The sequence below is a fragment of the Erpetoichthys calabaricus genome, chromosome 1 (genome assembly GCF_900747795.2).
Source record: "Erpetoichthys calabaricus chromosome 1, fErpCal1.3, whole genome shotgun sequence".
Taxonomy (NCBI): Eukaryota; Metazoa; Chordata; class Cladistia; order Polypteriformes; family Polypteridae; genus Erpetoichthys; species Erpetoichthys calabaricus.
The window spans coordinates 278,805,167-278,819,107 of NC_041394.2; the positions used below are offsets into that span (position 1 = coordinate 278,805,167).

Consider the following 13,941-nt stretch of genomic DNA (forward strand, 5'->3'; position numbering starts at 1 on the left):
TATCATCATGAAAATTATATCACTTATTATATCAAAAATTATAAAAAAAAAAATTATATCACTTCTCAGTATTTTAATTATTCAGAGAGCTGTAATATTACGAACGTAATGGATTCTGTGTCCTGTCGGAGGAAGAGCACGTAGTGATTCAGGCACATAGAGCACATAGAAGATCAAATACACAACAAAGCATTTAACGTGCTACCTTAGTTATGATGGGATTTGAGAAACTCTAAATTAAACGATTTTAAGATGAAGTTTATGGTGTTCTACTTTAATGACAAAATAAACTACGTATTTAAAGTGGAAATTTCGAGATTAAAGTTGACATTTCGTGCTTTTTTCACACTGTGTGCCTTTTTTTTCCCACTGTACCCTAATAAGCTTTCATATGACACTCAGACGGTGGGCTACGAGTCGCCTTTTCATGCCGACTTTGATATGTGACAACTTTCACGCCGACTTTGATATGTGACAACTTCTTTTTTATTTCGGGCACTGTGGGACTTTGTGAACTTGAGCTTTCGAGTTTCTCTGACACGCTATGTCACTCAATCAACTGCCTTTTGTTGCTTATATAACTATTTAAACCAACAAATAGTACGTTTTTCTTTGCCACCATTTGGTATTCGCTGAAATTCTTCTATTTTTCCTCGTACTTTTGCCATTGCCTTTTCACAGAACGCTGGGCTTAAGGGCTATTTATATTGATTTGCATATTCAAAGAGGCATAATTCTGGGAGGAGTTGGGGAGGGATAGCAGGCGCGTGCACGTGCGTTTATTTCCACGCTGAGCAGGATTTATGTAGTGGAAGAACGCAGAAGTTAGCAAACGCACAGATTCCTGCATCTGGATTTTTCTGTGCATAAGCACATTTCGGCTTTTGTGCTTACGTCATGTTATAGTGTGAATTCTACGCACAGCTTTATGCATGAGGCCCCAGGAGTTTGTTACATTTGAAATTTGAATTAATTTTACTCATCCATTAAATATTACTCTTTAGTAAATTTTTTAGCCAGCTAGTCATACAGATATTAATCTTACAGTGGCAAATGTTTAAGTCCTAACTGTGTCACCCTGACAAACCAGATTTTAAAAACAATATTAATGCCTAGATTTTTTTTGTTATTGTTTTTTAGCTGTCTATTAAGCTTTTGGGGAAAAAGTGTTAAGGAGTAAATTTAGAATGTGCACATGGTAAGATAAATTAAGTAGTCCATGATGATATTCTTTGTCCTGAAATCTCCCCCAAGGTTATTCACTAACATCCCCAACACTTGTTGCGCTGAGGAATTTCATGTTTATAACACATTAAAATTAAAGCCCTGAATGGTATTTTGATATTTATGAATGCCACTACTGCTACTTTTTCTTCTTCTCCCATAGCTATTCCCATTTTTTATGGGGTCGCTATTTTTTTTTTGACTAGACCTCTGCAATAGAGGCATCAGCATGATTTTTATGGCTGGATGCCTTTTCTGGCACGAACCAGTAATTTGGGCTTTGGGCTGGCCCCAAAATGGAGGCTTGTTTTTACGAATGCTAGTACTAATTTACTTAGATAGATAGATAGATAGATAGATAGATAGATAGATAGATAGATAGATAGATAGATAGATAGATAGATAGATAGATAGATAGATAGATAGATAGATAGATAGATAGATACTTTATTAATCCCCAAGGGGAAATTCATAAATAGTACATTTACTTAATAGTTGGTTAACTTTGTGATGAAAATACAAGTTTTTTAAAGCAGTTCTTAGGCCAGGTTTATACTTCACGTTTTACTGTTTATACTTGCGCGCATACTTTACGTAAATCTGGAAGAATCCACCAGGTGGCAGTGCTAGATATTATCACGGTGAGAACAGGTTTGGCTTTGCTGTGTTTTGAATTGCCTGGAACACCTATTAAATTCCAATGACACCTTACTTCAATATCTCTGAAAAGGATGTTTAATGATTAAATCCATCAATCCAGGGATGTGTCCATTCCAGCAAGCACGAGGCAGAAACATTCCCTGGACGGGGCATCAGCTCATCGCAAGGTGAATGAATACAAGCACTCACATACACTAGCGTTATTTTAGTGTCACCAAATCTGCATATCTTTGGAAGGAAACCGCAGCACACTGTGGAAAACCAGCAGGAAAACACGCAAACTCCAGGAAGGGAATACCAGCGACGTGACTCCCTTTGAGACAGCAGCACTACCGCGCCACTCCCATATGTGTAATTTAACAGTATTCATTATTTAAACAAAGTTAATGATTTGTCTGTAAAATGTAATATACATACTTTAATTCATTTCATCATGAAAGTGATATCAAGTATAAATCTAAGGATTCTAAATGTGCAAAGAGTTAGAATATCGTACATTTAATGTGTTCTGTGTGGTGATCTATTGCTGTTTGCTGCTGCTATCACGTCAGGAGGAAGCCCCAGAAAAAATAGATAGCACAAAAGATGGTATGTATGACTTTTAAAATATATTGTGTCATTGCGATCGGGAATATGCGACGCTTGAATATAAAAAAGCACCATGAATGCATATGTCAGCATTTTGCTTCACCACATCGAACCATTCATCAAACATTGAAGCGCACACGTTGATACCGTAGGATCCGCATAGAGGCTTTGTGTCACATGTAGATAGTAAACAAAGACAACAATGTCACATTCCAACTTTTATCACACTGAGTCCCCCCGACTTTTTGCTGGTACTGCAATTTCTGAGGACCTGCTCAGAGGACGCGTCAAATGAACGCTGGGAACGTGTGGCAGCCATGCAGTTGTTCATCTGGGCCTTCCCATTCTTTGGGGACTATGTCAGACTAGGAAAAGATAAGTTCACCTGGCTAGTGATGCTGGCAAGGCCAAACACTCTATTCAAAAAGAAGCCAAGACCCTCACAGAGATGTACTTGAAGGAGACCAAAAGAAAACTACTGCTGAAGCTCAAGCCACTGCATAAACAATTCTTCTGAATTCCTGCCAGACCTGTAGTCCGCATGCTTATGCAGGTCCAGTCTCAAAGGATAAACAGAGTGTGATTATTTGAGCCTAGGACAACCCAACACAGGATGCTGCTTAAAGAGTGTTCTCAAGCAGACAGTTGACAGTGAGTGTAGGAAGTACAACAAAGGAGAGGCACATAGTCACTGGTTGTGAAATACTTTCACAGTCTGAATATACCTATAGACACAACAGTGTGGCCAGTTACATCCACAGGGCCATGTGTAAGCAAGTGCCTGACAAGTACAATGAGTACATCTGTGACAAGATAGTCAATGCCAGTGACATAACAACCAATTAGCAGACTCAAATTGGCAGAGATTTAAAAGCATGTACTAATCATTTAGATGATGTTTTTTGGGACACATTTAACTTTCCCTGAGAATAGAAATGGTTCCAAAATGCGTTAAAAATAGACATATCATTCCAGTGCCCCCTAAAAATGAAAATTGAATGAAATGAAATTGTTATGAAATGCATTGAAAAGTATGGTGCTGGGACATATTAAGAGTGTTATTTCAAATAGCTAAGACCCCCTGTAGTTTGCTTATAAACACAACACGTCTACAGAGAATGCCGTAGCTTTTTCACCACACAGCACCTTGAAACATCTGGATAAAAAGAGCTGTAATGTCAACTGTTATTTGTAGATTTCATCTCTGCCTTCAACACCATAATTCTGTCTTGAGTGATCACCAGGTTGCTTGGTATGGGTCTCAGTGCCTCCCTGCGCAATTGGATCGTAGACTTAGACTGGCAGACACTAGCGCATACAGATTGGTAAACACACCTCTTGCTGGGCGTCTCTCATTTTATATGCCAAGCTCATTCACCTGACTATGACGACGCGGGTTCATGCATGCTCCCATCTTCTGTCCAGGAGCCCTTGAACCTGTCACTGTCGGTAATGCTACCGATGAGCTAGGCAGTGAGGCAACAAAAATGGAGCAAGTGGATGGTGTATAAAAGTGCCAAGTACTTTTATTAAAACAACAGAACAATGTCCAAATAAATAAGTGCAGTGCTTCAAAAAGAGTCATTAAATAAATAATCCATAAAAACAGATGTGAAAAGTGGAGGTTAAAACAATAGAAAAAAAGTCTTTAAAACAACGAGGTTAAAATACTATAGGAAGCAGTCTTTTAAAAACCACAACAACAAGCCCGGTGACTTTACCTTACGGCTCCCCTGCTTCCCCTGTCTGGGCTTCTCAACAGGGGAATCACCCTGCTTGCAGCTGACCTTCACTCTGCCTACTTCAGCTGTTCAGTTCGCCTCTCTGATCCCTGGCTCCGGTAGGCTTCTCCTGACAGCAACTTGGATTCCTTAACGACCAGGGCGCCCACGCTGGGGAATACACTCCCCAAGTCCTGACTCCCGCTGCCTTCCGTGGCCTTACACAGACAGTCATCCGCCTTCCGGTCATTCCCACTCCATGATCACTCAGCGGGAGTGACCACTACTAGGCTCCCGTTCAGCTGCATGCGAGCCTGCACTCGCTCGCTCTCTCTCCACTGCTTCCTGCTTTCTTTCTGCAACCTCTGTTACTTTCTCTTCTTTTTCTTTTTCCCCCTTAGCCGACTCGCACTTCTGTATATCAAGAGGGCATGGCAGCCATGGCAAATCAGCAGCCCCAGGAACGATCACGGATGCGGACGGTTTCTCACCTGTGCACTTAGGTGAGAAACGCCCACATCGCGAATCGCCCTGAGAACCACTTCAGCCACACAACCACCATTCCCCCTCACCAAGCTGCGAGCAAGGTGATTATTTATTTGTAGCCTTTCACGGGAGCTGTGGACCCGCTATACCACACTGACCAATTGCTAATGAATGGCCTTGCATAATCCAATCAATGGCACAGCTGCAGTGTTCCACCTACATAGCCTTATTCTAGATGGAAATCATGCTTTTCTCAAGCGTGGCACAAAGTAACTCTGGGCTGTTGGTGTGCTGGTGCTTGAGGGTCCAAACAGGCAACAGACCTTCTCACCCAAACTGAACTGCAAATGGCTTCTCCACCTTCCGGATGTGTACACACACACAGAAACGCACAATATATTAATATATTATTGAGTACACATAAGGCAAATACACTGAATTTATGAATATGTAAAGTAGGCATCTGGACAAAAGTTTGTGCACACCTGAGTATAACACCTATATGAACTTGTTGAACATTCCATTCTAAGACCATTGGCATTAATGTGGAGTTGCCCCCTTCAATCCCCATACCCAACATAGCAACTATAGCAACTTTCATGTTTCTGAGAAGAATTTCCACAAGATAATAGAGTATATCAGTGGGAATGTGTGTCCATTCAAACAAAAAAGCACTTGTGAGGTAAGGTAGTGATGTTAAGACGACAAGACCTAGCTCGCAGTTGGCATTCAGATTTAACACAAAGTTGTTCAGTAGAGTTGAGGTCAGGGCTTTGTACAGGCCACTTGAATTCCTCCAAACCAAACTTGTCAAACCATGCCTTTATGGACCTGGCTTTGGGTCCAGGGGCATAGTCATGTTAGAACAGAAAAGAGCTTTACCCAAATCATTACCACAAAGTTGGAAGCGCACAATTGTCTAAAATGCCTTTGTATGCTGTAGCATTAACAGTTTCCTTAAATGGAATCAAGGTGCCCAGCCTAAACCCTGAAAAGCAGCCACAGACCATTATCTCTCCTCAACCAAACTTTACAATAGGCACTATGCAGTCTGGAAGGTAGCATCTCCTGGAATCTGTCAAACCCAGATTCTTCCATCTTTCTACCAGATAGTGAAGTATAATCCATCCCTCCAAAGAACATGTTTCCACTGCTCCAGAGTTCAATGGTGGCATGCTTTATACTGTGCCGACACTACTGAGTGATCTAAGGCTTATTATATCCAGCTGTTTTGCCAAGGAAACCCATTTCATGAAGCTCTTGACACATAGGTCATGTGCTTATGTTGCTTTCAGAGGTAGTCTTGAACTCTATTGTGAATGAGATTTTATGGCTGTGTGCTTGATTTTATGCACCAGTTAACAATGGGTTTGGACGAAACTCCTGTACTCAATAATTTGGGATCCTCATACTTTTGGCTTTTTAGTATATAATCTCTGAATGTTTAAAGTTAAATTCATAATATATAAAGACAATTCAGTACAAGATCAGCATTTAAATATATAACATTAGTATCTAAATGAATATGAGTAAATTATAAGTATGAAGTAACCATGCATGTGTAATGTTTGTGTCTGAATCTATTATGAAGGCAAACTTTAATATATGAAATGACTTTTTAATATACATACGATGAAATCCTGAATATATTGAGTGGAGTGTGAAATTAATGTATAGAGTGAACATGCTCATTTCTAGTAAAATCAGTAAGTGCCTGTCATTCCTAAATGGCTCATACAGTATTTTTGGTGAACCCCTTAAATTAGAGCTGAAAGTCTACACTTCAATCACATAGTGATTGCTTTATTTCAAATTCATTGTGTTGGTGTACAGAGCCAAAACAAAAATTGTGTCATTGTCCAAATACTTATTGATCTGACTGTATATTACTGTGCAGAAGTCTTAGGAATGGACTGCTTGTAATACAAATTTTGTTTATTTTTTTGTCTTCTACAATAGTGTTCAAATTTCTGATTTCCAAATATCCATTATCCAAAAGTTAAATCTTACAGAGAACTTTTTGTATGTCATTAAAGAAAGTAAGATATTAAGTTGTTGACCAATTTTCAGATAAACAAAAAAAAACTTGGTAACTTTGTTAGGAGTCTTAACCACCCTACATTTTTAATGCCAAAGACCAACATGATACAAAGAGTGAGGTTGTGACAGATGTTATACAGTAAAACTTAAATCATCAGTTCTTACACCATGGCCAAAGTGAGGAGAGCAACAAGACACAGGGGGTCATCTTGCATTAGCAATATCTCTAACAAGCAAAAATGTGGAGTGTTTCAAGATATGTTGTCCTAGGTTATCTGACAATAATTGAAATTCATATTAACATTTTAATGTGAAATACACAGAACTATATACAGTGCATCTGGAAAGTATTCACAGTGCATCACTTTTTCCACATTTTGTTATGTTACAGCCTTATTCCAAAATGGATTAAATTCATTTTTTTCCTCAGAATTCTACACACAACACCCCATAATGACAACATGAAACAAGTTTACTTGAGATTGTTGCAAATTTATTAAAAATAAAAAAATTGAGAAAGCACATGTACATAAGTATTCACAGCCTTTGCCATGAAGCTCGAAATTGAGCTCAGGTGCATCCTGTTTCCCCTGATCATCCTTGAGATGTTTCTGCAGCTTAATTGGGGTCCACCTGTGGTAAATTCATTTGGTTGGGCATGATTTGGAAAAGCACACACCTGTCTATATAAGGTGCCACAGTTGACAGTTCATGTCAGAGCACAAACCAAGCATGAAGTCAAAGGAATTGTCTGTAGACCTCCGAGACAGGATTGTCTCGAGGCACAAATCTGGGGAAGGTTACAGAAAAATTTCTGCTGCTTTGAAGGTCCCAATGAGCACAGTGGCCTCCATCATCCGTAAGTGGAAGAAGTTCGAAACCACCAGGACTCTTCCTAGAGCTGGCCGGCCATCTAAACTGAGCGATCGGGTGAGAAGGGCCTTAGTCAGGGAGGTGACCAAGAACCCGATGGTCACTCTGTCAGAGCTCCAGAGGTCCTCTGTTGAGAGAGGAGAACCTTCCAGAAGGACAACCATCTCTGCAGCAATCCACCAATCAGGCCTGTATGGTAGAGTGGCCAGACAGAAGCCACTCCTTAGTAAAAGGCACATGACAGCCCGCCTGGAGTTTGCCAAAAGGCACCTGAAAGACCGTCAGACCATGAGAAAGAAAATTCTCTGGTCTGATGAGACAAAGATTGAACTCTTTGGTGTGAATGCCGGGCGTCACGTTTGGAGGAAACCTGGCACCATCCCTACAGTGAAGCATGGTGGTGGCAGCATCATGCTGTGGGGATGTTTTTCATCGGCAGGAAATGGGAGACTAGTCCGGATAAAGGGAAAGATGACTGCAGCAATGTACAGAGACATCCTGCATCCTGGATGAAAACCTGCTCCAGAGCGCTCTTGACCTCAGACTGGGGCGACGGTTCATCTTTCAGCAGGACAACGACCCTAAGCACACAGCCAAGATATGAAAGGAGTGGCTTCAGGACAACTCTGTGAATGTCCTTGAGTGGCCCAGACTTGAATCCAATTGAACATCTCTGGAGAGATCTTAAAATGGCTGTGCACCGACGCTTCCCCTCCAACCTGATGGAGCTTGAGAGGTACTGCAAAGAGGAATGGGCGAAACTGGCCAAGGATAGGTGTGCCAAGCTTGTGGCATCATATTCAAAAAGACTTGAGGCTGTAATTGCTGCCAAAGGTGCATCGACAAAGTATTGAGCAACGGCTGTGAATACTTATGTACATGTGATTTCTCAGTTTTTTTATTTTTAATAAATTTGCAAAAACCTCAAGTAAACTTTTTTCACATTGTCATTATGGGGTGTTGTGTGCAGAATTCTGAGGAAAAAAATGAATTTAATCAATTTTGGAATAAGGCTGTTAACATAACAAAATGTGGATAAAGTGATGCGCTGTGAATACTTTCCGGATGCACTGTGTGTATGTGTGTATATATATATATATAGATAGAGAGAGAGAGATTGTAATTCTATCTATCTATCTAACTGTTATTATCACACAAATAAGTTGGAAAAATATGAAGTTTTCATTTTACAAATTTGCAGATGTGTTGATTTATGATGATCAGGTAGTGGGTAGGGAAGGGAGAGCCTAGTTGAGCCCAAGACCACCCTGATAGGCCATTGGCCCAGTCATTCAATTCATTGTATGTGAAAGTTTCCATTAAATATTGTAATTGATTGGGTGTTATTTTATTTTTCTTTCTATTTCAAAGTGATATGTCAAATCCCATTGGTTTACTGATTTTGTAAAAAATACATGTAGCTGTATTACGGTGTATGTGTAACCTCGTTTAGATGAAGAGGAATGCCAAGGCACAAATGAGACACACAGTATGCAATAGTGTGCAGCTGAGAAATGACTTAAGCAAACATTTGAACCACGTCTTCATCTGAGGAGACTCTGGCTTTAGTGACCCCAAATGTCAAGTATGCTGTAGCAGAACCACCAAAAGATTTGTTAATGTTTGATTGCCTTGATTATTTTTTCTCCGCTTTCGCATGGTCCTAATAATTGAGGTATGTGAATGTACCGCAGTATGAATAGATATGTTTTTTGGAAAAGTGCACTTACTGTATATATCCTACTAAAAACTAGAATACCCATTTTTACACAGGCTCACCGTAAAATCTATTCCTGGCTATGCCCTTGTGACCAGGTACATATTATTAATGATATATGACATGGTAATGCATTTTCTGATATGTATAACTATTTTTTTGTTTTTATTAAGTATTAATTGGAGGTTTTTTAATGTACTGTAAATTAAAATTGCCAGTGGATTTCGATGTTTTCATACTTCTTAGAACTGTGTATAGGCAACTTTATAATATAGTAAGTGCTTACAACAAGAATAGTATATTTTGCTTTTGGGTATACTGTTGTAATATAAAATAAAGTTACAACACTTGAATACATACTGTTGAATTATAAATATGTGGTATGTTTTCTTTTTTTTAGTTTGACTTTTGACTTCACTTTATTTTACTTCTTTTTTTTTTTTCTTTTCAGGCCAGTGCATTAAAACGAAATCTTTCTCGGTATGTTTATGGTCCACATGGGCACTCAAAACCAGACTCCTTAGCTTCTTCTGGAGGACATTCAAAATCATCTCAATTGGGTACATGCTTAAACAAAGCTAATAAGATAATTACTTATTTTACCATTATTGTTGAACTCATGTGCAGTAACCTATATCATCATTTTTATTAATTGCCTGCTACTGAATTATCTGAAAGAATACCTACTTGTAAATATATGATAACCCTGTGTATTAAATTCTTTTATATTCTTTAAAAAACTTTCAAATGTTTAAAGTCAATTAAATTCAGATTCAGAAAGTTGTAGAACTGTTATGCTGTGTGAAAATATACAAATATTTACTACACCTCAAGATTTTTTTTTATACTTTTAATGCTGCCTTTATTATTGTTTTCAGCATTACAGTGGCACCACCACCTTAAGCCCCTAGCCAAGTTTATGGTTTGTGTTAGAATGTTCTACTGTTTTCAAAAGGAGAAATAACACTTTGTAGACCAAAAAGTAGAAAGTATACTCAACTCATTCAGGTTTTTTGTGAGAACTGAAATAGTATTTGAATTATTTATTTGTGTAAAACAAGTGATAGAAACAACTATTGTTAACATAGCTAAACAGCTTTTGATAAGAATTCTTCCTCTGTATTTAAGTTGAAAGTTTGAATTATTTTTTTGCTGTGATACAGGAAAGAATAAGATTAATAGGAAATGTAAAATTTGAAAGTCTGGTTCTCCCACACATTACAAACTAGGGATAGCAGTGTACTTAACATTCAGCCACCTGCCTAATATTGTGTAGTTCCCCCTTTGCTTCCAGCTCTGGCATGTCAAGGCATGGACTCCACAAGACTGCTGAAGGTGTCTTACGATGTTATCAGCAGATCTTTATGTCGTGTAAGTTGTTAGGTGGGACGTCCAAAGACCTGACTTATTTTTCAAGTGCATCCCATAGTTGCTTGACCGGATTGAGATCTTGGGAGTTTGGAGGCCAAGTCAACATCATGAACTGTTAGGCATGTTCCTTAAACCTTCCCTGAACAATTTTTGCAGTGTGGCAGAGCACATTATCATGTTGAAAGAGGCCATTACCATCAGGGATACCGTTGCCATGAAGGGGTGTACATGGTCCACAACAATCTTTAGGTGTCAAAGTAACATCCACATGAATGCCAGGTCCCAAGGTTTCTCAGCAGGACATTAACCAGAGCATCACACTGCCTCCTCCAGCTAGCTTTTTTCCCCATAGTGTGTCCTACTTCCATCTCTTCTAGGTGAATGACATGCACATAGCTGGCCACATGATCTTAAAGAAACAATAATTCATCAGACCAGGGCTGCTTCCATGCTCTTTGTGGGCACTTTTGTTGGTGGACAGGGTCAGTGGCCTGTGGCTATGCGTCCCCATACGTATCATTATCATTTGTGCTATAGCAGCTGTTCTGTGGGATCCAACTGGATGGGCTAGTCTTCACGCAACACACACATCAATGAGCCCATGAACCTGTCGCTTGTTCACCAAATGTCCTGTCCTTTGGTACTAACCACTGCATACTGGGAACAGCCTCACAAGATACACCACCAAAGCGGTCGTATTAGGTACGTGTCAATGTCGCACCCTCACGCAAGTTCTTTTTCTGCAGTTATATTCTTGAATAAATGCGCACTTGTTTTGTTATAATTGTACCTTTTGTGAAAGTGTATATTTGATATTTGGACTTCAGATTTCACACATTATACATTTCATGTCAAGATTTTGTCAGTTATTACTAAAACATGTTTCTGTTTTAATGATATATTTACATAGATTGTTGTAGACATGGAACACACATGAAATGTATGTACCCTAAGTTCTTGTCTATAAGCCGGACTCATGTATTAGCCGGAGACCAAAAATCATACGAATTTTTAAAATAAAATCGTATCATAGATAAGCCGGACTCATGGATAAGCCGAACGTACTATAACCTATAACTAATAGAAGGGAGGGAGGTCAGTGGTCTCACTCGCGCCCATTTAATTTCTTTAAGGGGGGAGAGAGTGTGAGATATTGGCGTCTCTCTCACTCCCCGCATGGCGCGGTTGGACCGGCCGGAGCGCGTTCTTTCTGCTCTGGGCGTCGCCGAGTCAACACGAGCGCGTAGCGGTCATTTAAATTGTGATTTTATATGTAAGCATATTTAAATATATATCGCGGATTTCTGCGGACAATGGGTCTTTTAATTTCTGGTACATGCTTCCTCAGTTGGTTTGCCCAGTTGATTTCATACAAGGGACGCTATTGGCAGATGGCTGAGAAGCTACCCGGCTTACTTTTCTGTCTCTCTTGCGCTGACTATCTGTGATCCTGACGTATGGGGATTGAGCAGGGGGGCTGTTTGCACACCTAGACGATACGGACGCTCGTCTAAAAATGCTGAAAGATTATCTTCACGTTGCTATCTTTTGTAAAGCTGATTCCTGAAAAGACATGCTGCACAGTGCTTCGCATACTTAAAAGCTCGAAGGGCACGTATTGATTTTTGACTGAAAAACAAACTCTCCCTCTCTCTCTCTTTGTCTGCTCCTGACGGAGGGGGTGTGAGCTGCCGCCTTCAACAGCTTTGTGCCGCGGTGCTTCGCATACTTAAAAGCCAAACAGACATATTGATTTGTTTGCTTCACTCCTTTGAAGAGGAAGATATGTTTGCATTCTTTTAATTGTGAGACGGAACTGTCATCTCTGTCTTGTCATGGAGCACAGTTTAAACTTTTGAAAAAGAGACAAATGTTTGTTTGCAGTGTTTGAATAACGTTCCTGTCTCTCTACAACCTCCTGTGTTTCTGCGCAAATCTGTGACCCAAGCATGACAATATAAAAATAACCATATAAACATATGGTTTCTACTTCGCGGATATTCTTATTTCGCGGGTGGCTCTGGAACGCAACCCCCGCGATGGATGTATAAGCCGGACTTATGTATAAGCCGATATTCTATTTTTTCATTTTCACAACTTTTTTCCTTAGATAAGCCGCGGCTTATAGACAAGAACTTAGGGTATTCCAAATGACAATATATTATTTACCTTCTACAACTCCAGCACTTCACTCCAAGATAAACACTGAGCACTGTGAACCTTCTTTGCGAATTGAACTGTGGCGGTGAGTGGGATGATGGGATAGCAGGCTGCTTGTGTTGATCGACACATTTACAACACAAAAGACACTAACAGACAAGAGCGAACGGATTTTAGGTGGGCCGGGAATACAAGTTTTTTTGTAGGCTTTGGTATTTCTGGTGTTAAAGAATTATGTAGGTTGCTGTTTCTTGGGAACTTTCAATGTTGTAGAACTTTTCTGTAGTCTTCCCCAGAGATGGTCCTTGGCACAATCACAATCCTTTTTCTAATCTCTACAGTCTTTTTCAAAACGCATTGCTGTGAAACCTTATGTATATAGACAGGTGTATGCCTCTTCTAATTATATGCAATTAATTAAACTGACCCCAGGAGAATTCCTAATAAATTGCAGAAACCTATCGGTGATGATCAACAGAACTGGATATGCCAGAACCAGTTTTAAGTGTCATTTGTAAAGAGCCTGAATACTTAACTCAATGGAATATTTCATGTTCTTATTTTTAATACATTTTTAAAAATTCCTAAAATGCTGTTTTCTTCTTATCTTTCTGGGGTATTGTACATTGTTGGATGAAAGGATAATTAATTTAAAACTATGTTAGCACAAGGCTGCAACCTAATGATGTGTAAAAACCTGAAGGGATCTGAATTCTTTCTGAAGCCACACTATATATAATACTTTTCTACTTTGTGTGTGTGTGGTGCATATAATATGAGAACTATTATCAATCCATATTTTATGTGTTGTATGCATGTTTATGAATGTGTATGTGTGGATTTCAGTTTGCATATTTAAACCTGAATTGTCATTTTTCTACTTCAAATGTGATATATAACTTTTGTTTAAATTTGTATCACTATAAAATCAAATCTAGGAAGACCTTGTTCATTATTTTAGTGAACTTCTGTTATTTTCAGTAGGAAATACAGCTTTTTTGAATAAGAACATGTGGTGTTTTCACGTTTGGATTGTGAGTTTGTCAGTTAAAAAAATACCCTGATCTGTAAAAAAAAAAACCCAAAAACAAATAAAATTTA

At 39.1% G+C, this 13,941-nt stretch overlaps 1 protein-coding gene across 4 annotated transcripts in view; it reads left to right on the forward strand.

Annotated features, from left to right (window-relative positions):
- itpr2 (inositol 1,4,5-trisphosphate receptor, type 2) overlaps nucleotides 1-13,941 on the forward strand; it is a 1,448,083-nt gene that overhangs the window by 418,702 nt on the left and 1,015,440 nt on the right. For all 4 annotated transcript variants that reach the window (XR_007935422.1, XM_051929951.1, XM_051929945.1 and 1 more), the window contains one exon: nucleotides 9,761-9,869. Coding sequence is in view for 3 of the 4 variants with exons in the window: in XM_051929951.1 (XP_051785911.1) it covers nucleotides 9,761-9,869 (109 nt within the window). In the remaining variant the exon portion in view is untranslated. The remainder of the gene's footprint in view (nucleotides 1-9,760; nucleotides 9,870-13,941) is intronic.